This window comes from Lissotriton vulgaris, chromosome 7 (assembly GCF_964263255.1).
Source record: "Lissotriton vulgaris chromosome 7, aLisVul1.2, whole genome shotgun sequence".
NCBI classification, from domain to species: domain Eukaryota; kingdom Metazoa; phylum Chordata; class Amphibia; order Caudata; family Salamandridae; genus Lissotriton; species Lissotriton vulgaris.
In genome coordinates this window covers 721,326,292-721,353,917 of record NC_141695.1, presented here as the reverse complement: position 1 = coordinate 721,353,917, position 27,626 = coordinate 721,326,292, and the positions used below count along the sequence as shown (strand labels likewise).

Here is a 27,626-nt window from a genome sequence, read left to right as displayed (position 1 = left end):
TCTGTCATTAGTAAATGTATTTCACATACTGAAAAATACACTAAGACATTTTCTTAAATAAAGTTTAACTCTAAATTTTAGTAACATTGCTTTAATTTTCTTTCTGTGATCAATTTAGAAGAATTATTACAAAACAGTGGTCCATAGACTATTCTATTTCAATATTGCAAAACATCAATGCTTAATAAATGAAGCTTATGAGTATGAACATTATACTCTAGATCAATCAATGTATCAGTGTCCTAAGACGCAACAGCAGAATATATAATCAAGGCAAAATATTATTTATTGCAGAACAAGAATGTGAACAGTAAAACATTACATACGGGTCATATTGGTTGCCCCGAGGGGAGCGTGCAAGATAGGGAGAAGTGAATGAAAGAAAGTTTGGATCGTGAAACCAGAGAGAAATTAAAAGATTAGTGACATAAAACAAAAAACACTCTTTAGTTTTATTAAAATGTGGATCAAGAATCTTCCATTTGATTGGCCTGGCTTCAAATCAATTCAAAGCATAATTTAGTACATTTCTACAACACATATTTAATAAATAATTGTGCACAAGAAAATTGGAGTATATTGGTCCAGGTCCAAAAGAAAAGGGGGGGATTTTGTCAATGTTTCGACTCGACTTAGGGCCTATCGGTAGTTGTTGCCTTGGCCGTGCGAGTCTTCATCAGGACTATAAAAACAACTGGCAACCTTAAGTTTGTGGATGACCCTATAAAACAAGAGAAATAGGTCTAAATCTGCTGTTGCTTTTGATTTACCAAGAAACAAGTGTATAAATAAGCCCGAGGGCAATCACTTACCCTTACAATCATGGGTCAGTTCCAGTGTTTTTGTAATTAATGGTTCATCAATCAATGAAAGCGTCCTCCTACAATTTAATTAATAAAGTGTATGAGGACCACAATATTAATAATAGTTGAAAACTATTTTAACGAATTAAATTAATTCGTAATTACCTTGTCTCCTACTTGTTGGAGTCGCCCAAAAGAGAGGGTCACTGTGGTTTCTATTCGAAATCAATATCGCATGGATTTGTGGAGTAGTTACGTCTCCACAAGAAACACAATATTGTGCTCAGTATGTGTTATCATCGCGGTTCCTGGCTGGGGAAGGGAGGGGGGAGGAAGGGGGGGGGGGTAGGAAGGGGGGGGCAGTGGGGAGGTAAGGAGGGAGGGGGTGGAAGGATAGAGGATCCATAATTTTACCTTCTATCTTGGGTGATATTAGACTAATTCCTTCAGTGGATACGTAGAACTGGTACATGAGAATATTCACAAGTCTCAGGGTCCTTATTAGTTGTAAAACGCTATAAGGGAAAAATAAAAGAAACGAGGACTGTTTCAATTTCGAGAAGTATGTAGTACAAATCAAAATTAAGGGGAGGAGAGGGGGTCTGGGCAGTGAAGGTAGGAAATGGTTTGAAAAGGAGACCGCGCTTACCTAATACGGGCGACTGCATGTTTATTCCATCAATATCCCGCGTCTGAATCGGGACATGGCAAACCTAGTTTGCGGAAGTGTTCATGTTATTCACGCAACGAACATGGAAAGAGGACTCATTCCACGAGTGACTTGCCGATAAAGGCAGATTATGTAGCAGGCTCCGTTTTTTGGTTTCACGGCTCCTATGTGAGATATACCAAATCGAATGTTAGAAATACCTGTTTGAAGTAAGTTTAGAAATGGAAGTACCTGGTTGAAGTGCACATTATGAGCGCCATTTTGGAACAGGAAGGAGACTCGATTCATAAGTTGGGTTCATCCTGCAGAGTGCGTGTATTCAAAGACCCTTCCATGAGATATACTCAACTTCAAAAAAACATATATACACACACACCTATCAATAATAAAATTTAACAAAATTAAGGCGGCACAATGATTACCAAGGTAGAAAATGAAAGCCCCTTACAATGTTTATGCAAGCTTGTTAGGAGTTCCAAAAGCGAGTAAGGGAGCCTACAACTTTTCACCGATGGAATATTAATATTAAAGGATATGCCATTAGAAGTTTAATACATATTAGGAATGTTAGAAAAGGAACAGACCACCAGGTTGATCTCCGTATTCAATCGGAGTGCATGTCAAGTAATAATATATGAAAGAATCTAGAAGTCGTTCAATTAACAGACTCCAATTTTGATTTCATATAAGCGAGCAGATGTTAACCAATATTTAGAAGCTCAATTCCAACATAGTGGGGCAAGGTATATTAAAAATCCAAGTGTGGATGTGACAAGTATCCACAGGGGGATAATTGACAGTAAGCTGTTCAAACATACAGACAATACATCAAACAAAGAACAAAACTACATCTCTATATTCAATAATGTACATCTAAGACAGTAGTTTCTTACAATGAAACCATTGGGCATTATACTAGCAGGAAGGACACCTGCTTGTTAATCTCCATCTCATTCAGGCCTTTATGTACCGTGTCCAAAGAATGTATCAATCTACACTCTCTCTTATTCAATACAATACTCAGATCACCTCCTCTGGGATTCGGTTTCACTTTTTCAATAACCCACCATCTTAGGGTATTTGGGTCATGTTCAAATGTAGTGAAGTGGTCCACTAGGGGTGCCCCTGATATTTTACACCGGATTCTGCTTACATGCTGGAGAAACGGCATTTGATCTTTTGAATCGTTTGACCCACATAAAGGAACCCACGTGGGCATCTGATGGCATAGATGACTCCGGTGGTGTTACAATTATTGTGGTCCTTGAGTGTATAGGTTTGGTCATTATGGCTGAAAGTGATACACTCGATAGTGTGAGGACAAGCCTTACAGCCACCACATTTGGTGTGTCCCGATACAGGAGGAAGACCCCACAGGGTGGTTTGGCTAGGTTGTTGCGAGGGCGGCAGGAGGGATTTAACCAAATGGTCTCTGATGTTTTTGCCCTTTCTGAAGGCATGCAAAGGAGGGGGCATTCCCCCTAATTCCTCTTCTACCAAGTGCCAGTGTGCACAATTATTTATTAAATATATGTGTTGTAGATATGTACTAAATTATGCTTTGAATTGATTTGAGGCCAGGCCAATCAAATGGATGATTCTTGATCCACATTGTAATTAAACTAAAGAGTGTTTTTTGTTTTAGGTCACTAATCTTTTAATTTCTCTCTGGTCTCACGATCCAAACTTTCTTTCATTCACTTCTCCCTATCTTGCACGCTCCCCTCGGGGCAACCAATATGACCCGTATGTAATGTTTTACTGTTCACATTCTTGTTCGGCAATAAATAATATTTTGCCTTGATTATATATTCTGCTGTTGCGTCTTATGACACTGATACATTGATTGATCTAGAGTATAATGTCCATACTCATAAGCTTCATTTATAAAGCATTGATGTTTTGCAATATTGAAATAGAATAGTCTATGGACCATTGTTTTGTAATACTGCTGGATACCCAGGTCCTAGAACGTTTTGGGTTACCCCATTTTTGATTAATGGCCAATTTAGAAGAATGACACCTCTACAAAAAACATTTTTATTCACGACTACTGACTTCACCGCTCACTAAGAGCGTGTGGTTTATACACAGTGTATATAACAAACACACACACTATAATGATAATTTTAAAAAATTATTATTATATACTATATACAATCATCAATACTGTTGCAGGGTGCACCACAACTGGCATAAATCGATAGTACAATGCTATATATGTGATTACCCTCTTGCTGGTTAGATTTTGATAGAGAAGGAGATGCAAGGAGGAAAGGACAGCAAAGTTAGAAATAAAAGAGAGAAGGGGATAGGATAGGCAATTAGAGAGATACATTCTTGGCTTAACATCAGCGTCCGATATATCAACTGCATTTCGTTTCTCTCAAGGTTATTGAGTTAGTTTTCGAGTTTCCCCAGGTGCATACTTGGGTTCAATCGTCTATGGCGGCTTGTAGGGGTCTAGGGGCCGGTCCAGAGCTTCCCACAGCCCCCTAGATGACGCTTTCCAGGGGAGCACTATGCGCCATTCGATCTGCTCCTCTGAGGTGAGTGACCCAGTTTATCCATCCTTTCAGTGCTGCGTGAGCCATGCTGCCTCTGTCACTCTCCCCTGGGACACTCTTTTCCCACGGTGAGGTATGCCTCCTCGCACCCTGACTCCTGGTACTTGGTTCCCGGTCTCTTATGACCCTATGCTCTCATGCCTGGCAATCACCAGAGCACCTAACCCTTCATCACCAGGCTGCTTCCTCATATTTCCATTAAGCCTCTTGAAGGGCTGCACAGACTTAGCTGTACTTTGCGCTCTATCCACCATCCTGATATGTTTGCATATTTTCTCCTGACCTTGGCTGTGACTTAAATTTAAATTCCTTACTGGACACCGGCTGCATTCTGGGAATTGTAATGTATCATTTCCCTTACATCATACACCTCTTTTATTATACCGATCCCCCAAAACTAACCTTTCTAAACACTTCCCTCTGACTCTTCCCCTCCAAAAACACCTTTTACTCATCCAATCCTCCTAATGCTATGACCTAAAAGAAGAAATCCTTCACTCTTCTATCCCTCCACTATCCTTTTCAATCAAAATAACAGACTAGCATGTTCACTTCTCAAATTCCATATTCCACTATACTAATTCACCACTAATCCTTTATGGGTTCCAGAGTAGCGTGCTACTCGCAACAAAGTGTTTCAACACCTCATCAGGGTTACAAGCGCTATATAAATGCAAACCTTTTTTCCTTTTTTTACCCCACACCAACCTTTCTCAATCCAAATACCTGACTAACATATCCACCACTCAAATTACTTCATATTTCACTATACTAATTTTCAACACTAATCCTTTATGGGTGTCGGAGTAGCCTGCTACTCGCCAGAAAAGAGCTTCAACACCCCATCAGGGGTAATAGGCGCTATATGAATGCAAACCTTTCATTCCCATCTATCCCTCCGCTAACCTTCTCACTCCAAATAACTAATATCCACCACTCAAATTACTTTCATATTTCACCATACTAATTCACCACTTATCCTTTAAGGGTTTCAGGAGCAGTGTGCTACTCGCCACAAAAAGTGCTTCAACACCCCATCAGGTGTTAAAAGCAATATATAAATACAAACCTCCTTTCCTCTTCTATCCTTCTGCTATCCTTCAGAATCCAAATAACTGACTAACATATCTACCACTTAAAACTTACTTGCATGTTTCACTATACTAATTCAACACTAATCCTCTATGGGTCGGTCCCGGAGTAGCATGCTACTTGCCGAAAAAGCGCTTTGGCGCCTCATCAGGGGTAGTAAGCGCTATATAAATGCAATTACAATACTATATATATTTGTCTCTACAGTATATTTAACAGTAGAGCTTTGTTATTATACTCTTCAAACTCATGTTTGTAGAATAATCGCCTTCAAACACCAATATCTGTTTCCGCAATGACAGCGGAAGTCGGGATGACGTCACTAATCTTGATCCCCGTGGACACGTCGCAAAAACTGAAAACAAAAAGCAGACATTCAATGCCCACGAACACATCCAAAAATAGCATGTAAAAAAATTAATTCTGAAAATTGCCCTACACATTATATGCATACTCCTTCCAAAGCATGTTTCAAATCATATTTTTGTACTAAGTTTCTTAATAAACCACCTTTCAGACCTATTTTCTGTTTTCGCAGTTATTCGGGACGTCAAAATGATGTGGTTAACCCCTTTGCTGCGGGGTGTTTTCCCCCCGCTGTGCAGGTGGGAGGGGGCCGCGCGCAGCACCACTGTGCTTGTGACGAGCTCGTCATGAGGCACAGTGCAGCTGCACTCTCACAGCCACACCCGTTTTCGAACGTTCAGCACAGCGGGGAAATTATCCCCGTGAGCGAACGTTCCAACAGCCGTGACGAGCTGAGCTCGTCATGAGTGCAGCTCAACCGTGCCTCATGACGAGCTGAGCTCGTCATGAGCATGGAAGAGGTTAACTGTGACAATCACGCCTTTTCCATAAAGTAAAAACACATATATGCACACATATTACAATATTATACATACTAGGGGTGTATTACTGTACACTTCAAACTCATGTTTTTCTAGTGTATTTTTAGACCAACTAGCTCTAAAACCTATTTTTCGTTTTCGCGGTGAGGCCAGAGATCGCGATTATGTCGGTACACGTGATCCCCACGGTTACGTCGCTGAAGCAGAAAGCAAAAGCAGGAATTCAATAGCCGCCACAACTACATAAAAAAATGATAACTATATAATTCATTCTAACATCACAGTAAATAACTCACTAGATAAATAACTATAAAAACATTGTGCAACATCTCTATAACACAGCATATTAATGAATAATTAAATAAAATATATTGTCTCTCTAATTTCAAAGACTTTTCCTCTGGGATCTTCAAGTGAAATTAGATTTTTGACAATCTTGCACGCTATGCAAGTGATGCACTTGCCAAAGCTTTCTGTCCTATTTGCAGCTATGATTCAGGTTTCTTCACTTCCAAGTGGCTGTTCACTAATGTATCGGATATTTAAAACAAAAAAACAAAGATGGAGTGTTTCTTACTTTGATAAAGACTCGGCCAAAAAGCATCAGTGCATCTTTGAATAAAAACATATTTAATCGCTTCCTGTAGTGCCTGCTGTTTATTCGGTCATTTGACTGATGCTTTGTGCAGAATATATATATCTCCCACAAGGTTGAAAAATTACGCAGCACTCTTCTTGGCTTGTAAAAATGGTTTATTCAGACCATTACTCTCCTCTTCCTACCCGTTTCGACCGTCAAGTTCTTGATCACAGTAGTAAAATAGAGTTCTTTCTTCATTTCTGCTATTTATACTAGACATCCACTGGTGCCTATAATGAGGCATTGTGGGGTTGGTAGTTTTGAAATGTATACTTGTTAATCTGAGTCCTCAATTACAATGATTGAAACATTTTTGATATATTTAGGCGGCCTCGGGCAGAGCCCCAGATGATTGCAATTACGAACGTCGCAGATGACCATTTACATTTTATACGCATGCATCTGAACTTTGCGGGTGCTGGTAACCAGCGCCTGCACATAGTTGGGTTATGTCGAGCAGATTTATCGACAAGACCTTAAATCCTGGCAGACAGTTGTCACGTATACTAAACATTGTGTTTATAGGTTTTGCGTGCATAAAATTGTAGACTAAGTGTCTTTTATCATTACGCGGGCTTAGTGCCCCTGTATCATTGTTAGTAGGTCAAACTAGCCCCTGGGTGTTCTGCAGAGGTCCGCCCAGCACATCAAAAAAGAAGAAAAATACTACAAAATAAAAATAATAACTACAGTTAATACTGTTAACTCCATCAGGCCTAATTCTTGCTCAAACACATTATGAGTAACTAATCAAAGTTCTAGTGTGCAATTGTCTGCATTCAAGACGAGATTCCAATTTCAGTCCCAGTTGCTGCTTTTAGATCGAATTTCCTTAAAGGTGCACGTACATTTCCTCATCCCCGTTTAGCCCAAAGGGGATTTTGGTTTTGAATCTAATTATAAGTTTGGACTCAAGTCCCCTCAATAATTTTTGTGTTCTATTACCTCCCCTCCCCTTTTGTGTAGTGGTATTATTGCCAAACCTGCATATTTCATGTCTTGCCAGGTTTTTTCATTATGTATGTTTATATGTTCGGCGATTGCGTATGTCATATTACATTGCTGTGTGGCTCTTATATGTTTGAGTATTCGCTTTGTTGGTGGGCATATAGTGCTTCCTATATATCTTTTGCCACAGAAACACTTGAGCAGGTATACTACATACGTTGAGTCACAAGTAAATGTCTCTCTAATTTCAAAGACTTTTCCTCTGGGATCTTGGAGTGACTTTAGATTTTTTACAATCTTGCACGCTTTGCAAGTGATGCATTTGCCAAAGCCTTTCTGTCCTATTTGCAGCTATGATTCAGGTTTCCTCACTTCGAAGTGGCTGTTCACTAATGAATTGGATAGCGATGGGACCTTCCTGTAGGAAATGAGAGGGCGGTTCCCTATCTTTGTTCCATACATTCCAATACTTTATTAGGATTTGTTGGATCCTAAAGCTTTCTTTATTTTATGTTAGTTTTAGGCGTGGTGGTGTTTCTTGCGACTGGCCATTTTTCAACTTTCTATTGTCCACCAAAGTCTGCGCTCTCGTTTTATGTCTCGCTTTTTCTTCACCACGTTTTATATCTTTGTATTTATATCCTCTTTTCAAAAAAACGTACTCTGGTAGCCACAAATTTCCTCTTAGTTTCCCTGGGTTCTGAGCAGTTTTTTTTCATTCTTAAAAACACTCCCCATAGGGTATGCTTCTTTTTAGAGTGGGGATGGAAGCTTGAACCATGGAGCAGGCTATTTGTCGCAATTTTTTTCTATACACTTGTGTAAATTTGGTTGGATTTAATGTAGACCTTTGTATCCAAGAAAGTCAATTTCTCTCAAATGTATATTGGGAGTAAATTTCAGTCCCACTTGGTTGTCATTTAGGACCGCTAGATATTCCAGAAATTCAGCCTTTGTTCCCTTCTATAGAAGAAAGAGGTCATCAATGAATCAGAGCCATAGGGCCACATTCATTGTGTATGGGTCGTTTTCTTCTCTCCAAGCTATGCTCCTTGCCCACCACTCCATTACGAGGTTAGCATAGCTTGGAGAGAAAGAAACTTCCATTGCGGTTCCGCAGCTTTGAGAATAGAGCTCCTTGTTAAATAAAAGAGGTTTTTCAAACATAAGTCGATCAAGTCTATTAGCATATTCATGTGGTGAAGTTCTCATATTGTTCTTTGTTTAAGGAAGTACTTGATGGCTCCTATTCCAATGTTGTGGTTGATGGAAGTGTATAGCAAGACCATGTCAATTGTCACAAGTAGGTAGTCAGATTGCCACTGGGTTCCCATTAGTATTCCCAAAAAGTCCCCAGTGTCCTTAACATAGGAATTCAGGGTTGAAACTATTGGTGCCAAAAAATGGTCTACATATGAGGCTATATTTTTGTAGAGGGCACCACAGCTGGATATTATGGAGCACCCGGAGGCTTGTTCAGAGTCTTATGAACTTTAGGCAGGAAGTATATGGTGGGTATCACCGGATTATCCACCATCAACGAGAATTGGCCCTTTTCTCGCTGCGAGCACCAGCTAGAATGTGCTCCCCCCGCGAAGGATAGATAGATAAAATACGATACTAATAACTAAATGACATGTTATCACAACTGGATCTCATCTGAAAGAAATGGAAAGTCTGCAGTAGGGTTGGACTGGACAAATATGTTATTCTTGTCTAATAAATCAAAGCCAAATAAGTAGAGCAGCATTTTTCCCAAGAGCTGGACGTATCACAGTTGTTCAACTGCCAAAGCATGGATTTGAATGACAAATGTAAGCTCAATTGTTTCTTTACTGTACTACGATGCCTCTGGTCCCGCACACAAGATTTTGTACTGTATTAAATGTTGCGAAGGGTAAGGATTACATAGATTGTGGTGCTAAATAGCCAGTTCTAGGTTTACTTAAATTGAAGAATACTACAAGATGAATACCCTGCATTTGGCAGTGCAGAAGGGAAGACAGAGGCTTAAAAGGCATTTTGCCACGCCCACCTATATTTCTGTAATACATAAAGTTTACTTCCTTCAACCATCTTCTCATTACAAGACTATGCTTCATTAAGAAATCTCCATTTTCCTTTTTTCTATATTTGTTTGTGCTACTGATTCACACAAGAACCTTCATTTTAAAATCAATAATGTTGAGAAGTAAATCATCATACCTGCAACAACTATGTAACATTAAGGAATAACAAAATGGTGACCACAACTAGTTCTTCCTGGTCACATTATCTAATCACTTAAATCTAACCTTCCTCGTTAAGTATGCTTCTGTGCTTATATAAGTGCCTTGCGACTCCTAAGCAAGCTGATGATTTTGGTCATCAGTTCATCTATTTATTTCATGCCTGTGTCTTTTCTTGTCTGTCTATTCACAATTGTGCATATCACTCAACAAGGTTTCAATATTTTCTCTTTCATCTGGTGCTCTTTCGTGCCTCATCATGCCACCCTCACTTCCACCCTAGATAGACTTCCATCTACATTGGATTAGTAACTGACCATTTGTCTTTCTTAAATGTTGATCGAAATATTTGTAAAAACATTTGCCATCTATTGTATATATACCAAAACTCACTGGGCTAAAAACGTGTGCATTATAGTAAAATCCAGCTTTTGGATAATTATTATTTTGCATATTGTTTCCAAGGCGTACCAAATTTTAACATATGTAAAGCAATATAGCAGGAAGTGGGACAATGATCAATAAAGAATACACAAACACAGGAATAGCTATAATTTAAAATAAACAATAGCAATGGAGTAAGTCTGGCATTAAAGGAATTGTCTACGGTAATGTAAAGCATTTCAAGTAAATAGCATGTGTGTGAAAAAAGAACTGCAGAATAATATTAGAGTAGGTTAAAAAGGTCAGGTGTCGGAGACCTAAACATTCATGTAGGTTGACTGCCCTCCTCACATCGTTTCTGCTGCTAGAGAAAAACACTATCAATTAGTTACTAAGACACTTTAAATAGACTTACAATGTTATGTGTGTGCGCCCCTGAAATGTCAACCTCAGGCAGCTGGATAAATAAACAAAATAATCACAGCTGTGTTGTGGACAAACACGTTGTAGAAGCATACAACATATGCCCAATCAAAACTCCTGGCTCTCAACATGTGGGTGGAGCCAAAGTCCCTCTCTAGTGATGCGGACATAATTGTCTGGTAACAGCTGTGCTGTCAAGCCAAACTGTAAAATGGAAAGAGGGCAAAGGGCAGGGCAAGGAAAAGTCATGTATCGTGGACTGAAGAAGGGAAGTGGAGTCTTCCACATGTAAATAAGCAAGCAAATCGAGTTAAGGGGCATCGCCTAATTACTTACTTAAACAAGCACTGGCAACGCCAATAAGTCTTGCCATGTTGATTTATTGGTGTTGCTGCTGTAAAGCATCAGGAAAGTATAAAGGAATATAAAGTATGATGACACGGTTGCTACTTGTGGTCGTTTCATTATGCATCATGAAGACGGCTTGCCGTTTTCCATTTTTGCAGATAAATGCAAACAGAAAACTGTTTATATTTGTATTTATTTTTAACTGTGAATAAAAATGGAAATTAGGTTGTTTTGAGAGATTCGAAATGCTTAGTCATGAGTCAGGACTACAAGGCCAAAAAACAGTGGATTGACATGTAAGGGGGTTAGAAAAGAAGTTCAGTAAGGAGGCAAAAAACAGTATGGTTGATACCAAAATGTGCTTGTTTCCACATAAGTGGATTGATTTATCATCTGTGAATGTTCATATCATTGAAACACTCCAGGCATTCAAGTATGAGTACTCATTTCTCGGTTAGATGTAGAAATATACTAGTTTGAGGGGTTTTTCCGCCACACAAAACCCCCAAACAGATAGATATGGATAAGTACAGAAAAAAAATCCGCCAAAAATAAATATGTATAAATATAGACTGAAATGTAATAAAATATAAATGCCATAAACCCGGGAGCCCCAATCATGATGTACACAAGTGCACGTCATCGTGCGGACACCACATGATCAGTTGGGCGTGGGGGAAATTACGTTGAATTTGATAATAACACTTACACGCTACGAAGAGTGGCTGTAACAAATGGCAGCTACCTGGCACTCCAAAATTAAATTTAAAAAAAATGTTAACGATTGAGGGTTAGCGGAACAATGGTAGGTGAAAAGGGGAATTTGAAGGGAGGTGAAGCACCACGAAGGAGCGAGCCAGACTACACACGTACTGTGATGAAGCCTAAGGAGAAGAAAAAAAAAAAGTATCTCCTTAAGTGTGATAAGAGAAAGGATACAAGTCAGCTAATCAAAAAGGTGGTAAAGAGGTTAGGCAACTGAGGCCGGACAAACAAATGAAGAGAAATGCAAGCTGTTGAATAAGATGAAAGCAAATGAGAGTTACAATGGTAACCAACGGGCAGGTTTTCAGTATGGTCCATAAGAGGCTTTCGCCTACAGACAGCTAAAAACTGTCCGATAATTGAGACCTAAATTAGCACATAATGTAAATGTTATTGAAAGCTGTTAATCTTAAGAAACACTAGTGATTCGTCTACTAGTAAAATAAATTACAACTGTGTGTTTCAAGTCACTATTTTTGCGTAATTATATATATATATATATATATATATATAGATATATATAGGTTTTTTTCCATATAAAAACTGGTTAGTTAACGGATTCGCTTTAACAATTCTATCCGACCGAAGGACTCTTTAGTTCTAGTCAATGAAATAAAATTACTACTGGCATCTAACATATCAAGGGGATTTAATGAAAATTCCCATTACTGCATTTTAACAAAACTCAAACTGGGTAATCACAAACAGTAACACACAGAATGCAAGCATAATACGCTTCCAGCTAAACGTCACAACCTGTGTAGGAGTTGGAACCGGTCTTGTCTTCTTGCTCACCTGTGAATGGTTAATAATGCTGTTTACATTGCCTGGATACTTTTGGACTTAAACTACTTTTAAAAAATAAGTAGTCTGCTCATATCTTTGCAATTATGCTTTCTTCATTGATTTTTTATTAGAACTTTGCGATATCATGTTGTTGCGAAGGGAAACCGAAATGCAATAACGTTCGCCCTAGTTTTAATGCGTTCACGTTTTCTTATGCCATGTAAAGGAATTATACTTAAAAGAGCAATGTACAGTTTAAGTAACAACGTTTGAGCACATTCCTAAATCAAGTTGAAGAATTAAATACGTAAGTTTTACTGTTCGTATTTTAACGTCTTACAAGTTAAAACAAGTTTGAGTATAATATAAACAGCTAAAGTAACAGGACTGCTTTTCAACCACAGCCCAATACAGTAAACGGTCTTCTACTTTGTGTACACCAATCACAGAATGGAAATAGTTGCACCTGTGGCCAATTATAAAGTATCATCAATAACTTTACCAAGTTTGCCTGTACCATTTCACGCCTCTTACAGAATACACAAGCTACAAAGAGCAACAAAGCTCTTTTAGCAGAACAGAAGAGGATTCTCCATTTTACAGATTCAGAAGGTACTGGACTTAAAATCATGAAAGCATTTTGGGTGAAAAAGCAGCAATACTTGAGCTGATCACTTTGGTCAGAAATCTACTGCGTGCACTGCCGGCAAGGTTGAGGGAACCATATTCTTTTTTTCTACATATCGGGTAAAGTCTAAAACACTGCTTTCTGATCATCGGCCGAAGCTAATGCTACATTTTATAGGTGCCTTTGAAACACGCCACTTAAACCGAGCTACCCTCTTAAAAACTATTTTATAAATCAAAGCAAGTAGAGCACATTAGAAATGTGGAAGCTGCTTTAATACGCATTTACAGTGCTTCAAAATTTATTTTTACATCTTTATTTTCAGTTTTATAAAATAAAAGACAAATAAATCAGCAGTCAGTAATGGGCACAACGTAAATATACACACAATATTCCATAGAACAGCTCGATAATCACTGCCAGAGATCCTAGGTCTCCAGTATGGTACCCTGGGTGGCAAAACTTTATGTGCTTACATACTACATTCTAGAGTACATATTTATGCAAAAAAGTTGCTCTATCCACCCCTTCTCGTACAACCCCCTTCTCATTCGTCTGCGTTGTCACTGTCAGCTAGCACTGTATACAGTGCTTCAAAATTTATAAAATCTTGAAAAGCATGAGGCCTGTCAAGGTAATTAAAGGAACTTTCGACTGTTAGAACAACTATGTGCGTTTGTTGGAACCATATCTTGGCAAGAGGGAATCTGACCTTAGTACACACTTCAGGAAAAAAATAATTTGTTCAATTCTGTAGCCATAGCTAGTGGCCATCAGATTGATCAATTCAATTGATACCGCTGCAAAAACAAACAAAAGGATGCAGGAAATACACACCTTACACTCAGCCTCTTAATTTATGGTGCCAACAACAATAATGTTGCAGGTACATTGACAATAGTTACGCTGAAGCGACTACGCAGAGAATTCATACAAAATGAAGCCTTCATAAAAGCATGGAGAACACTGCTACAGAAGGTCGAACCCTAGTGTGTCTCATATAGCTGGGGAGGTGTTTGTATTTACGGTTTTTGCATTATTCTCCTCGTCATGGGAATTGAAAAAGACTAACAAACCTGATAATTTACAATATCTACACTAGGAACCGAATCACGGATGTAAATGTAGACCTACCCCGGGAATAAAAAGGGTGCCATTTGCGAGAGATTCGCTTTTATGTCAAGGTGTTGCTGTATAATCAGGAGTCCTCAAAGCAGAGCCACAAAATAAGAAGCACAACATAGGGGCTATGTGCTCGGGTGTTATTAACTTTGCATGATGGAATTTAGCATTAATGAGGGGAAATTCCTTACCCAGCTTGACAGGGAGACCCCAATAAAAATTAATTGGCGCTAGTGAAACCTGCAAGCACCAAAACACGGTACAATGATCTAGTGGACAGGCACATTTGTTAATGGTAAAGGAAAATAATCCCATTCTCATCCCACAAAAATAGTAGCGATTAAAAGGTCCCGTGCTCATGGTCAAACCATAAGCAAATTAGCAGAGTTTTTTCTGGCCTTGAAATTCTGTTATTGATATTCCATTTACAAATTAACAAGCACGGTTGAATCTGGAATAGAAATAGTGGTATTTGTAGAATACCAACATATCGGAATGGCGCAGAATCTGAAAGTTATATCAGCCACCACAAATAATTCAATTGTTGTACCTTGATGCTATGTCGGCCCTGGTAAATACTAACAATGGCTAGGTCACGCATTGGGATTGGTGGGTGGGTGCAGTAAAATGATTGGAAAGACACTAATTGAGGTGAGAGCTGTTTACCAGAGGAGGGAAATGGAGAAATGTTCACGGGTTAGAGTTTTTGTTAGTGGAGCATAGATTGGGTATTTGTTTGTGTGGGGTGGGGATCGGGACCAGGGACTGTAGGAGAAGTGACTTTACATGATTAATGACTGTACGTCTGCTCACATCGAATGTGCGATGAGTAAACTCCTTTGTGAAACGGTATAGAACCCACACGTACCTTAGAAGGATGGGGTGCATACTGCGCTCCTCCTGGAGACACATCTCCTAGAGGCAGAGGGCGCTAAACTTCACAAAAACTGGAAGGGACAGCTTTATTCATCTACATATTCCTAATATTCCTACTATGCCAGGGGGGTGTCTATATGGGTGGCTCCGGTGGTCATTTTCCAGATGCGCGGACAGGTTGCCAATGTGGCAGGTCGATTTGTGCTTCTACATGGTACAATAAATAAGAAATGTTCATGATTAATGTATATGCACCCAATGCTAATGATGGGGACTTTTTCAGGGGTGTGGAATCTGAACTGCTGCCTTACGTTGGACTCCCCATTGTTTGGGCAGGTGATTTAAATTGCGTCCTAGATGGTCGACTGGGCACAAAGCCTCATATGGTGGAGAGATTGCGGGAAACCATGACTAGATTACAACTCGGAATATGGAGAGAACTTCACCCCAGGACTGAGGAATTCTTTTGCTACACCCCCACCCATAGTGCTCATAGTCAGCTGGATCATTTTCTTTAAAAAAAAAACAAGGGTATCCTAAATATCTGGAAAGTGAGCTACCAGGTGCGGTTTTTATCAGCGTCAAGGGCAAAGGTGTACACTGGCAGGGAGGTCTTGGACACATTTCGAATCCAGAGAGGTATCTCAAAAGCTACCCGCTGTTGCTGCTCCAATTTGCGCTCGCTATGGAGCCACTGGCGATATAGCTCAAAACCAAACTGAGCGACTATGCCACGCGGTGGGAGACATGACATGTCTTGTCCCTATACATTAACGACGCACTGATATGTGCAAAAGATTCAGAGCACTCACTGCCTCTCCTCCTGCAGCTAATGGCAGTGGTTTCAGGTTTCTGTGTTAGCCGCCAAAAGACAGTGCTGTTACCCTTGGTGGCACTGGATGTCCGTTATCTTCTACAGTGGAGTTGCCATGAGAGACCAGGAGTTTTTGTTACCTAGGTATGCAGATAACACACTAACACCACCTGCAATATGAACTAAATATGGGTAGGGTGATGGATGGACTCACAGACTCAGTTCAGTTTTGGACCACCCTGCTACTGACAGTCATGAGTAGGGTAACCTAAGGCAAAACTGCCCTATCACCCGCTATCTATACGCAATGCAAACTTGTACACTATGTTGCCATCCTCATTGTTCCTGGAGTGGGTGGTGAAGAGAAGCAGGGTCTGCCTTTCAAACCTTAAGTTGAATCTTTGCCATGGACATTCAACTATACTATCTGGCGGGCCTACTGCAGTACGCCACTATGGTGCAAAGACGGCCAAAACTAGGAAAATAAATCGCTATTAGGCTCCTCCGTGATAGCGGAGATCCCAAGGTTACTCATGACAAACATCCGGCGGGCTCCCTTCATGTCATACATGTAGCACAGGCATGGGAGAGGGTTGTCACTGAGGTTCTGAGACAGGCGCCCTATGACAAGCTCCTTTAGATTTGGTGCTTCACTCATTCGTGCACATATGGGACTCTATGGATGTCTCATAATGGCTGGAGGGAGGTCGTCAGAAGGCAGGAGATCTATTTCTAAATGGTGATTTTATGTTCCTTGAGGAAGTTAGAATTCATTTTGGAATAAACCGGGGACAGTTCTTGCAGTATGGGATATATCAGGCACGTCATTCCATGAAGCACCAGAAGAATCCGATGTATTGCAGGCGATTTTAGATCCCAGTGACACAAAACATTTCTCCACTAAATGCAGCCCTAAAAAGCACCTGAACAATAATCCCCTATGCCGAACGCTGTCCAGCAGAACTTGACCGAAAGATGGATCCACTCCACCCACGCTCCCCAGAGACTTCTATTGAAAGTGGGATGCTTTAGAGACAACAGAGCTACAGCCCACTGTGGTGGACACCCCTCCGGATCTTGAGTGTTTAATGTGCAAGGGATGCTCTTCTCCTCCCTCCCAGGTTTCCCCAAGACTTATTCCTCCTCCCAATCCAGGGAACATGTACTGTGCTCATACCTCTTTTTCACACACTGAGATAATACACGCCAATGCTGTTACACTGTTTTATTCTCTATCATGAGGTTATTGACTGGCCATATTTGGTTGGTTCCTATAGAGGCACTGCTCATGTATTTTATACACCTACGCCGTCTTCATCATATGACCTATATTGTCTTGAAAACAATGACTAAAAACATTTTTTAAATAAATAATGACTACGGGTTCTGAGGAAATGCCAGTCATTGCACAATTAGAGATTTACGGTCCTGGGATCAATCACCCTGGTTGCAATGTCCATGGAGATCTGGGTTAACCACCCTAGGAAGAAGTTATGGCCGACAATGAAATATAAGTGTTTAGAAAATTATGAAATCTTTTGCAGACAGTCCCAAAGATGAATTTACTTTACCAAAAATGAATGTCCCTGGTAAAGAAGATGTTTCTACCTACCTTACAAAAGTTACATTTTTATTGTTCGCAATATCACAACACAAGAGAGCAATAACAGATTGCTTATTCTACTCAAGGGCATTTTTTAACCCCATCACTAGAGATTGTGAATTAAATGCATGCTTTAACCGAGAACACATGATCAGAATGCAACGTCACCTGTTTTTACAGTTATAAAAGTCGCAACCATGATAACAAAAATGACATCATGGATTTACAGCCATGGTAGGGATACAGTCTTGGCGACAGTGATGTATAAGTACCCTCAAAATGTTAAATATTATTACATAATAGAGCAGGCATATCAGAGGCACCACACACAATTCGAAGAGTCCCCACTACACACCTAGCAATGGCCATTAAGGATAAAAAATATCAATGTCGACCCTTCAAAAACACACACACACACACACTTTGTGCATCTTTACATGCCCAGCGCACAAAACAGCAAAGCTATCCAGTGACCCTACACTGAACCTGCTAACATTCTTGCTGCTCTACATACGGGTCTTTCAGCATACCTGCACCTCCACAGGAAAGTCACTCGTTATCTCAAAATCCCCATTCACATACCTTTTCGGATTTCTGTAGTCCCCCACAAGAACCCAAGCAAACAGATAACCTGTTAACACCACCTTGTGGAGAAAAAAAAAGTGTGCAAAAGAAAACAAATAGGGTAGGAGGTAACGTGTACACAACTTGGCCTACGCCTACCCATAACGGCCCTAGTGACATATATACATCAAAAGTATCATTAGTGACGTGCCACGTGAAAAATACTACTTGCAACCTACCTAAACTTATGAGGGGCTTCACGTTGCACATATATTTCAATCACGTTAATTTCCCTCTAAGGCGAAATCACTGGTTACATAAAATCAGCACTACGTTTCCTTTTACATCTCCTGAAAAATGCACCAATCATGAACAAAAATGTGTACTCCAGAATAAACAATTACCCAGTCACTTCCAAAAATATAGCGCCGCTCAATACTACCACTCAAAACCTTACAAATGATTCTTTGAATACTTATTTTTTTTTATTCTTAAACAAATTCGGTACTGTTACGCACGTGTGCCTTAGCGTAAGTATTACAGCAACTTACTCGCAGGCCTCTCTGCAAACTACCTCCCTCTGCAAAAGCAGAACCGCAGCACTTAGAACTCAATGCAAATACAGCAAAAAACTGCATTCATACTGACAGACCCAAGTAAAAAAAACTCCCCCAATACTATATATATGGCACTATGCAAACGGATGTGCACCCACATATGCACCTATGCAAACATAAGCCCAAAATCACATCGTCTATGCAAACCTAAGACTGCACTATAGCAACAGGTCCCTGTGCAAACCTAGAACACACAGCACCCTTGCCCCTCACACCTCTTGTGAGGCCCAATGAGCTGGCCCAGCAGACCCATACACGTAATCTGTTTCTGCAAAACAGGAACTCCCTATACTAGGTAGCACAACCTTACCCCACTTTCTTACAGACACAGAAACACAGACAGGAGCCTCTTGCAAATACCATGCACAGAAGAAAACCGATCAATACCAATGAGCAACCCCAGCACTGAGTTCTCTACGACCCTGCTACAGGACCAACAAACCAGCCTCCTTCTACCATGACGCCATCTTACAAGTCCCCAAAGGAGCTCGATTGATCGGGCTGGAAGGGCCGTTGCTTCACACAGACACATCATAGAATGTACTTACCAGTACTGGTGCTAGTTAGGGGCGGCCTCGGTACCTTCTCTACCGGGCGGCGGCTCTTCTCAGCAGCTAGCAAGGCCCCTTCACCGGAAACAGCTTCCGCCTCAGCCAATCCCTCACTCTGCATTGACGTCAATGCGCCTCGTTCTCACTCACGGCAGTTGCCCCGGTAACCTTAAAGGGGAAGCGTCTGTCCTAAAACCCTGTTTTGTTTTGCATCTGTCATGAAAATAAAGAAAATACTACCACAGTGAGTTGAATGTTAAGAAAGAAGAAATACATCGCAATGCAAATGCTGGTTTTACAGAATAAACACGAATATTCCCAATAGTGCTTTAAACGCGGACACAAAATTGGTAATCTGCCAGTTTAGGAATTCTGACGCGTCGAAATCTGAAGGCTTGTACGTGCTGAGATGTATCTGTCAGCGCGCAATCCAGTCTTTAATGATCACAGCAAAGCACGTCAACGATTAGGACCAGGAGCGCTGGAGTTGTTATGCGCAAGCCTTTAAGTGGGCCGGGTCTCACTGGCGCTGAGCTCCGGCAGCTTTTTAAAAGGGGCCTCAAAACGGGTTTCTATCGGGCTCTGTTTTGTGCCCGTTTTTTCCGGACTTCAGTGACAACAGCGGTTCAAAAGGGGGTGGTGATGGACGGAGCATCTGAATCAATCAAACATTCACACCCAGTCAAAAGATCTGGGTTTAATCTATCATCGTTCTTTAGCCCACTCTGCCACCCCAGTTCAGACATGGCTATATGCAAATCAGTCTGACCCTGTGCCTCATGGGAACAGTCCAGCCCGAACTGCCAAGCCATGTCTTCCCTGGACCGGAAGGAAACAAGCTTCCAAGGACCGGTTTCTGGCATTCCAGCCGTCTTCAGCCCGGCTTGCTTGAATCCAGTGGCAAAGTGAGCAAGGGACTTACGTCTGAGCATACCCTGCCACACTTATGGCGGCCAAAAGCGGTACAAAAGGGGGTGGTGATGGACGGAACATCTGAATCTATCAAACACTCACACCCAGTCAAAAGGTTTGGGTTTATTCCATCACCGTTCTTTAGCCCACTCTGCCACCCAAGTTCAGACATGGCTATATGCAAATCAGTCTGACCCTGTGCCTCATGGGAACAGTCCAGCCCGAACTGCCAAGCCATGTCTTCCCTGGACCGGAAACATTCTTCCGAGGACCGGTTTCTGGCATTCCAGCCGTCTTCAGCCCGGCTTGCTTGAATCCAGTGGCAAAGTGAGCAAGGGACTCACGTCTGAGCATACCCTGCCACACTTATGGCAGCCAAAAGCGGTACAAAAGGGGGTGGTGATGGACGTACCATCACCACCCCCTTTTGTACCTTCAGTGACAACAGGCACATCAATGTGTGCTGCTCACACTCCTCACATTTCACTAGTGGAGAAGTTACGGCATGACTTCATTCCAGGTGAGCGATGTAGGGAAAGGGAAATCCTTTATATAGAGAGTCATTTTCTTTCTGGATTTTCCTTCTCTTTATGAAACTCAGGAACAACATTGTCGTGGTGTCACTAGGACTTAAAGTAGAAGATTTTTCAGTATTACACACAAGCCGTAGTTTCTGTTTATTTGTCTTATGCAACTAACAACCATTGACATAGCTAATAGGTATGATGTTACTTGTTGTATCATATATGTGGAGGCAATGACAGAAACAGCAAAATACAAGTCGGGTGGCACACTATGCTAAGCACAGATTTTTAGTTTATGTGTTTAAAGCCATGCCCTTAATTACATTGACCACGCCCCTTTCAGAGCCCCCCACCCTCCCCGCCCAGTTTTTTCATCCCACGTACAGCCCTGCCTATAGGGGTTTCCCGTTAGGACCCGTCACTAATACGTTAAGATTTATGTTTAATAATCACCACAGAAACATCCTAAATAAGAATGACAAACTTAAGTTAAAGTTTTGAGGGTACATATAAGAAATTAATAGGCAAAATACAGGTTATATGCCATCAAAAGTTATAGTAACAAGGCGTGCAAATCGTAGGTACAACGAACTCTGTAAAGTTGTGAATGAAATCCAGCAGAGATTCTCCTTCTTCCATTAGGGAAAAGGGGTTCCAAGGTACAGTGAAAAGCACACCCTTTTAAAGGACATTAGACAATGGTTTTCATACATTCTGAACAAGTGCATGGTTCCCAGAGTTGCATCAATGAAAAACAAGAAGAAACATTTTGCTACAGAATACAGTTGAGGATTTTCTCATAGTAGTATTTTATTGGATTTAGTCATTCTCACAGTCAAGCATACTAGTTGTTACATGGTACAACGATAGAGACAGTTAGGAAATCCTTGGTTAGATACAGTGTGAGAGAGGGATCTGGGAGTCAGTGGCAGCCGGCACGGATTGGGGGAGGGGATTGGTGGTGGGAGGTGGGTGTGCGAGGGAACCAGGTGCAAATAAAATAAGAACATAATATACCTTCTTGCTGCTTCCTTGCCACGTCCCTCCTCCGCAGTCCCTCGCTACAGCCGTACAGAAAGCACACCCAGGCTCCCAGTCAGCCAATCACAACACTGCAATGTAGCCTTGTGATTGGTTTGAGCGTTGTGGTTCTCCACTCAGACACTCACTGGGAGCCTGGGCATGTTCTCCATGAAGGCTGTGATTCAACCTGTGTGGAAAACATACAAAGTGTGCATAAATGTTTGGCTGGCCCGAGACGGCTGGCCAAACATTCATGCGCACTCACAGTGTCCTCACCACCCCCCTTGCTCCTGTCGTGACAGCAGCCCTGCCCCGCAAAGCTGCTGGACATCAGGAATAAATAAAATGACAATAACACAAGTTATTATCCTTTTATTTTTCCTTAACTTCACTGTTAAAAAGCAGTGGGGCTACACTGCTGGGAATGCTCTCACTTTATTAGTGTAAAGCTTGCACTCCTTTATTTAGAAGAAGGAAACAACAATAGTAGTCATGCTGTGGTGTATTACGCTAGTGGTTCAAGGTGGAGGATAGTGTAAACACAATTTATGTTAGCATTAGCTCAGTTTCCGATATATTGAAAGCAAAAAAGGAAAATAAACAGCTCTCACTAATCTCCTTTTATGATTTCTCAATTATCATATTATATCTTCCTTACAGTTCATCGTTCATTAACGTTGGGGTCTTCTTTTTAGATTCTCCCAGATCCTTCAGAGTGTCATAGAGATCACTGTGCGTCTCTTCAACTTGTACTTCAAATCTCTATCTTTTTCTTCCTCTCATTGCTGAGAGCTTCATAAAACCCACAGTCCAAATTACTGCTTAATGAAATTCTGTTGATAAATGTTTGGAAAATAGGCACACATGTAATGACAAGTAGCATAACCAAAGGAAGGGTTAATAGCGGTTTTAGAATGTCTCCAGGTTCGCTACCAAGCCACGCCTCTGTCTTAGCAAAACCTTTTCAAATAGATACAAATACAGAACCTATTTCTTCATATGCACCTGATTCTTCCAGCTCAGTTCCTTTGTGTGTTATGCTTTTAATATTAGTATTTTAGCTAGCTAGCTGCTTATCTATGATTAGTTTAGTTTAGTTTAGTTTAGTTTGTATAGCGCAAACAGCTACCCAACAAAGGGTTTCCCGGCGCTTGTGATTCAGTGTAGAGAGAAGGACCGCTGGCTTAGATGTTAAACAGCCAGGTTTTAATGGCTTTTCTGAATCTGATGTAATTAGCCTCTGAGCGCACAGATTGTGGCATGGAGTTCCACAGAGAGGGACCAAGGTAGGCAAAGGATCTGCCTCCCATACGTGATAGTCTGATTTTGGGCACAGCAAATTTGTTCGCTGTTGCAGATCTCAGCGTCCTAAATGGACGGTAGCGTTGTACCAGACTTTGCAGATATTTAGGAGCTTTGTTTGCAGAGATTTTATGCATAAAGCATAGTGATTTAAATTTAATTCTATTCTCAATTTTTAGCCAGTGCAATTCACGTATGAGTTTGGTAGTGGGTGCATGGATAGGGATTTTACCTAGCAGTCTTGCAGCAGCATTCTGCACAGTTTGTAGTTTGCGAACTGTGGCTTTGTTGGACCCTAAGTATAATACATTGGCATAATCCAATCTAGATGTTATTAGGGCGTTAATGACAGTTCTTTTAGTATGATCTGGTAGCATCCAGCAGATTTTCTTTAGCCACTTCAAGATGACGAAGCAGGTGGCTGATGTTTTTATGGCCTGCTGGTGCATATTGAGTGTGTCATCAACAACAAAGCCAAGGTTTCGGGCCTGATTGGATGGAATCGGAGGAGGGCCCATTTCCTGGGGCCAATGTTGAGGTCCCCAGAGTTCTTTGTTTTTTCCTAGGATTATAAGTTCGGTTTTTTCACCGTTTAATTTTAGGAAATTATTTTTCATCCATCCAGCGATTTTTGTAAGCCCTATTCTCAGGGTGGAAGGATCATTATTGCCTGTTGGTGGAAGGGAAAAGAGAAGCTGAGAGTCATCAGCATAGGAGAACATTATCAGTCCGGTATCCTTAACTATTTTGGCAAGAGGGCTCATATATAAATTAAAAAGTAATGGACTTAAAATTGAGCCTTGAGTATATAAGCACAGCAATATCGAGCATTAATGACTTTGCAAACTCCGCCAACCTTTGTGAGAAGCAAATCCATCACAAGGCGATTTTGTATAATCATAGCTCTCATTGCAAGCAACTCTTTATTATGTCTGCTAAAGCCTCTACAATGTTAGTAGAAAACCGATCTACTAAAGTTGATAGCCTTCTAATCTTAACATTGTTTAATGCAGTTCCTATAGAAGGTATAAGGATCCAAAGATATCACTAAGGATCTACTTAAAACTATTTTTACTTCACTTTACATAGGGATCGAAAGGGAAATCTAGCTTGTTAGTGTGATACATCCAAGGGAAGACTAGAGCTACATAACAACCGCCTACCCAGTTATGTGGTAAATGAAAATGAGCTGACATACCACATACATATGGCTCCCGGTTTTATGGTATTTATTTTTTTGCCACTTCCGTCTGTATTTATCCATATTTATTTTTTGGCCATTTTTTCTGTATTTATCCACAGTTATTTTTGCCACAAGCAAAAGACTATGCTACAGCTAGTATTTGTCCACATTTATTTACACTGAAAACACAGCGAAAATGAAATGCCTTTCTACACTTGAAGTTGAAGGTATTGAGTAAACTTAGTGCAGCACTATTTCTATAATATACAAGAAATGCATTGCATTTGTTAGTATCACAGTATTAATTGATCCAACTATCGAGTGCCATGCTACATACATTAGCTGCAATTCCCACTGTAAGAACGTCTGCATTTTTCATAGTATTTTTTTTATTTTTTATTTTCCCTTACCAGTGCTTTTATAGCCACAGTTCATTCAGGGCCCCTGTTCTCTTTTAAACTGCATGTCATTTGATTAAAAATAAAATCAAACAGTCCTGAGTCCACTAAGCAAGTACTAAAATCTACAGAGCTCCTAAACTGGATGTGCTCGCAACGTTGAACCCCTACTGATTTTTAGGTCTCGCCTGTCGATGCGCATGCGCATCGAGCAAGGCGAGAGTATTGCGAGTTATCCACTCTTTATCCACACTGCAAGGAATCGTGGCGATTCCTTGCAGTGCCCGTGACTTTTAAGGTCAATGCGCATGCGCATTAAGCTTATGCGCATGCGCATTGACCTTAAAAGTCACGGGCGCGTGCATGTCCGTCTTTGTTTACCCGCTCCGCCCCCTCCCGCCGTGTCGCCTTGCCTACTCTCTTCCACAGCCTCCCCCAGCTCCGCCCCCTCATTACTTGATTGCACGGCCGCTAGGCCGTGCCTCCCCTACTCTCCTCCCCCCTCCTCCTCTCCTCCCCTGCCATGCCCCTGATCTAGATTGTCCCCGTGTCCCTCTCCGCCCCCTCACTACTTGATTGCACGGCCGCTAGGCCGTGCCTCCCCTACTCTCCTCCTCTCCTCCCCTGCCATGCCCCTGATCTAGATTGTCCCCGTGTCCCTCTAGCCCTCCTCTGTCGCACCGTGTGCCCCTCGGCAGCGGCCTGGTGTCTCCGCCGCCAGCTCTCCCGCCACAATCCGAGCCCAGAGCTTCGCAGGAAGCTGCGGCGGCACCGACTGCTCCGTTAAAATATCCGCTTGTTTCCTGCTTCTTTTTTTTGTGCCTCTCGTGACACCGTCAGACTGCCAGCTGCATTCGAAGCGCTGCGACTGGCCAGGTTTGCCTGTGGAAATGTACAGCGTGTTCTCAAGACAGCAACCCCCCCGGACTTAGCCGATGCCTCCGCCTCCGACGATGGAAATTTACCGCTGCCTGCTTGGTGCAGAGCAGACTCGTCATCCGAGCTGTGAGCCATTGTCGGGGACTCGGGGGGGCCGTGGGGGGGATGATGAAATGTTAATGTCGCAGCGCCCTGAAGAGTTTGATCTATCACTTTTTTTTTGTTTGCCTAAAGCAGTGTCTATTTTTTCCAACTGCGGCCGCCAGTCATCAGCACTACTGTTTGCTGAAATTATGCTACTTCCGCAAATCAAACTATGGGCCCCAACTTAGATTATAGCCTCTAATTTTGAACTCCTTCACGTTTACACAGCATAAACAAAATGTATTTTAAGTTTTGCCTTTTTAATGTGTATATACGTTACTAATCTGCTAATATTTAACTTTCTGTGCAGTTGCGGACACGAGTAGTCTTTTTTTTTCTCCACGTGTGACTGATTTATGACGCTCAGCAGACTTTGCAGTCCAATAGGGCAGATGTGTGTCCGACACCCTGGGGTTGTGACATAAGTATGACATAAGTAGAGCGTGATCACAGTATATAAGTTGTCTTGTCCCACAGGTCTGACCATTCCTTCAAAAACAGTTTTCTGCTACAAAAAAGCATGTTTATTCCCCTTGTTGCCACTGTAAATCTCCACCCGGATTGTACAGCGCACTGAAACCCGTGGGGTGAGGCTCACCCCCCAAATAGTGGACCCATTATACTGAGATAATTTGATACATGTATTTCTGGACCCTGAGGAGAGCTAGGGTAGCATAGTCTCAAAGTGTTTTTGGAAAGTCTGTAAATCGCTAGTAGTCTGTTATATGTTTATCCCACTATACCATGACACAATTCGGATGTACTTTCTGCACCAGCAACATAATTAATTGCTTTGCATTTAAAATGAAGGTTAACAGTTTGCTGCAACAACAAGATTGCAGAGTTGGAACTATTTGGAAAGCTTGTTGTTTGTACGCAAGTTACAAACTTAATCTAGGGGTACATTAAATGCAGACTACTAGTTTGTATTCCTACAGGGCCAACTCAGCGTTTCATGCTTGATAAAATGACTGCCAGTGATGTGGGTAATTGGAATAACAGGTTGTATATGCAGCGCTTCATACTATAGTTCTGCAGATTCTAAGGAAGGTAAATGACATGTTTTATTATTATACATTTAAATATTAATTTCCCGACCTTGGAAGGATGGAAGTCCACTCACCCTCACTCACACTCACACTCACTCACCCTCACCCACCCTCACTCACCCTCACTCACCCTCACTCACCCTCACTCACCCTCAACCCCTCGCCCTCACTCACCCTCAACCCCTCACCCACCCTCAACCCCTCACCCTCACTCACCCTCAACCCCTCACCCTCAACCCCTCACTCACCCTCACTCACCCTCACCCTCAACCCCTCAGCCTCACCCTCACTCACCCTCAACCCCTCACCCTCACTCACCCTCAACCTCATGCTAAAGATTTACAAAAAAACCCATAAACAATTCTAAAAGCACTAACTCTAATGCTGCGAGACCTATTGCATTTCTAATGCTTGTTAATTGATGGACGCCGAAACTGGCTGACTGGGGAAAGCTCCTCTGCTACAAACTACTGGCGCTAAGTGAGTCACTCACCTCAGACACTCCCTTGTGGTGCACATGTCATGTTAAAGGCAGACGGCCCACTGTCATTCTAAATGTGATAATCATCTGAAGTTAGAATGACAATGGGCTGTCCACAGCCTGTGCGAGGGTGGGGAGGGGCTGTTGCATCCCATGGAGTTCCAAAGAGAAGTGCGAAGTGCGAGCTGGCCCCAAGAACTTTTAAACTCCTGGGGCTTATCGCAGGGGAACAGCACAGTTTGCTGAAATGCCCAGAAGCCCAGAATTACGGACAAAAGACATCCGTAAAAGTAATGATGCTGCTGAAAACTGGAAACACATCAATGAAGGTGCATTAGTATGCATCAACAAGGCTCCCCCACCTACTCCCTTAAACAATTTAACTCAGATTGCGAGCAGGGACGGTGGCTTCTGCTCTACAGATCCGCAGCTCAGATGCCCTCCAAAGTCTGAT

The 27,626-nt window shown here is 41.5% G+C and overlaps 1 protein-coding gene across 2 annotated transcripts in view; it reads right to left on the bottom strand.

Moving 5' to 3' along the window:
* The window catches only part of PRKAR1A (protein kinase cAMP-dependent type I regulatory subunit alpha), a 289,055-nt gene extending 269,632 nt beyond the window's left edge, over window positions 1-19,423 (bottom strand). Inside the window, exons 1-2 of one of the 2 annotated variants that reach the window (XM_086930964.1) lie at window positions 19,275-19,416; window positions 18,128-18,189 (exon numbers count right to left, since the gene is read on the bottom strand). In XM_086930964.1, coding sequence (XP_086787090.1) covers window positions 18,128-18,189; window positions 19,275-19,398 — 186 coding nt within the window. In that variant the 5' untranslated portion in view covers window positions 19,399-19,416. Of the gene's footprint in view, window positions 1-18,127; window positions 18,190-19,274 lie in introns of both variants that reach the window. The other variant, XM_086930965.1, reaches the window with a different exon arrangement.
* Window positions 19,424-27,626: the final 8,203 nt, after the last annotated feature.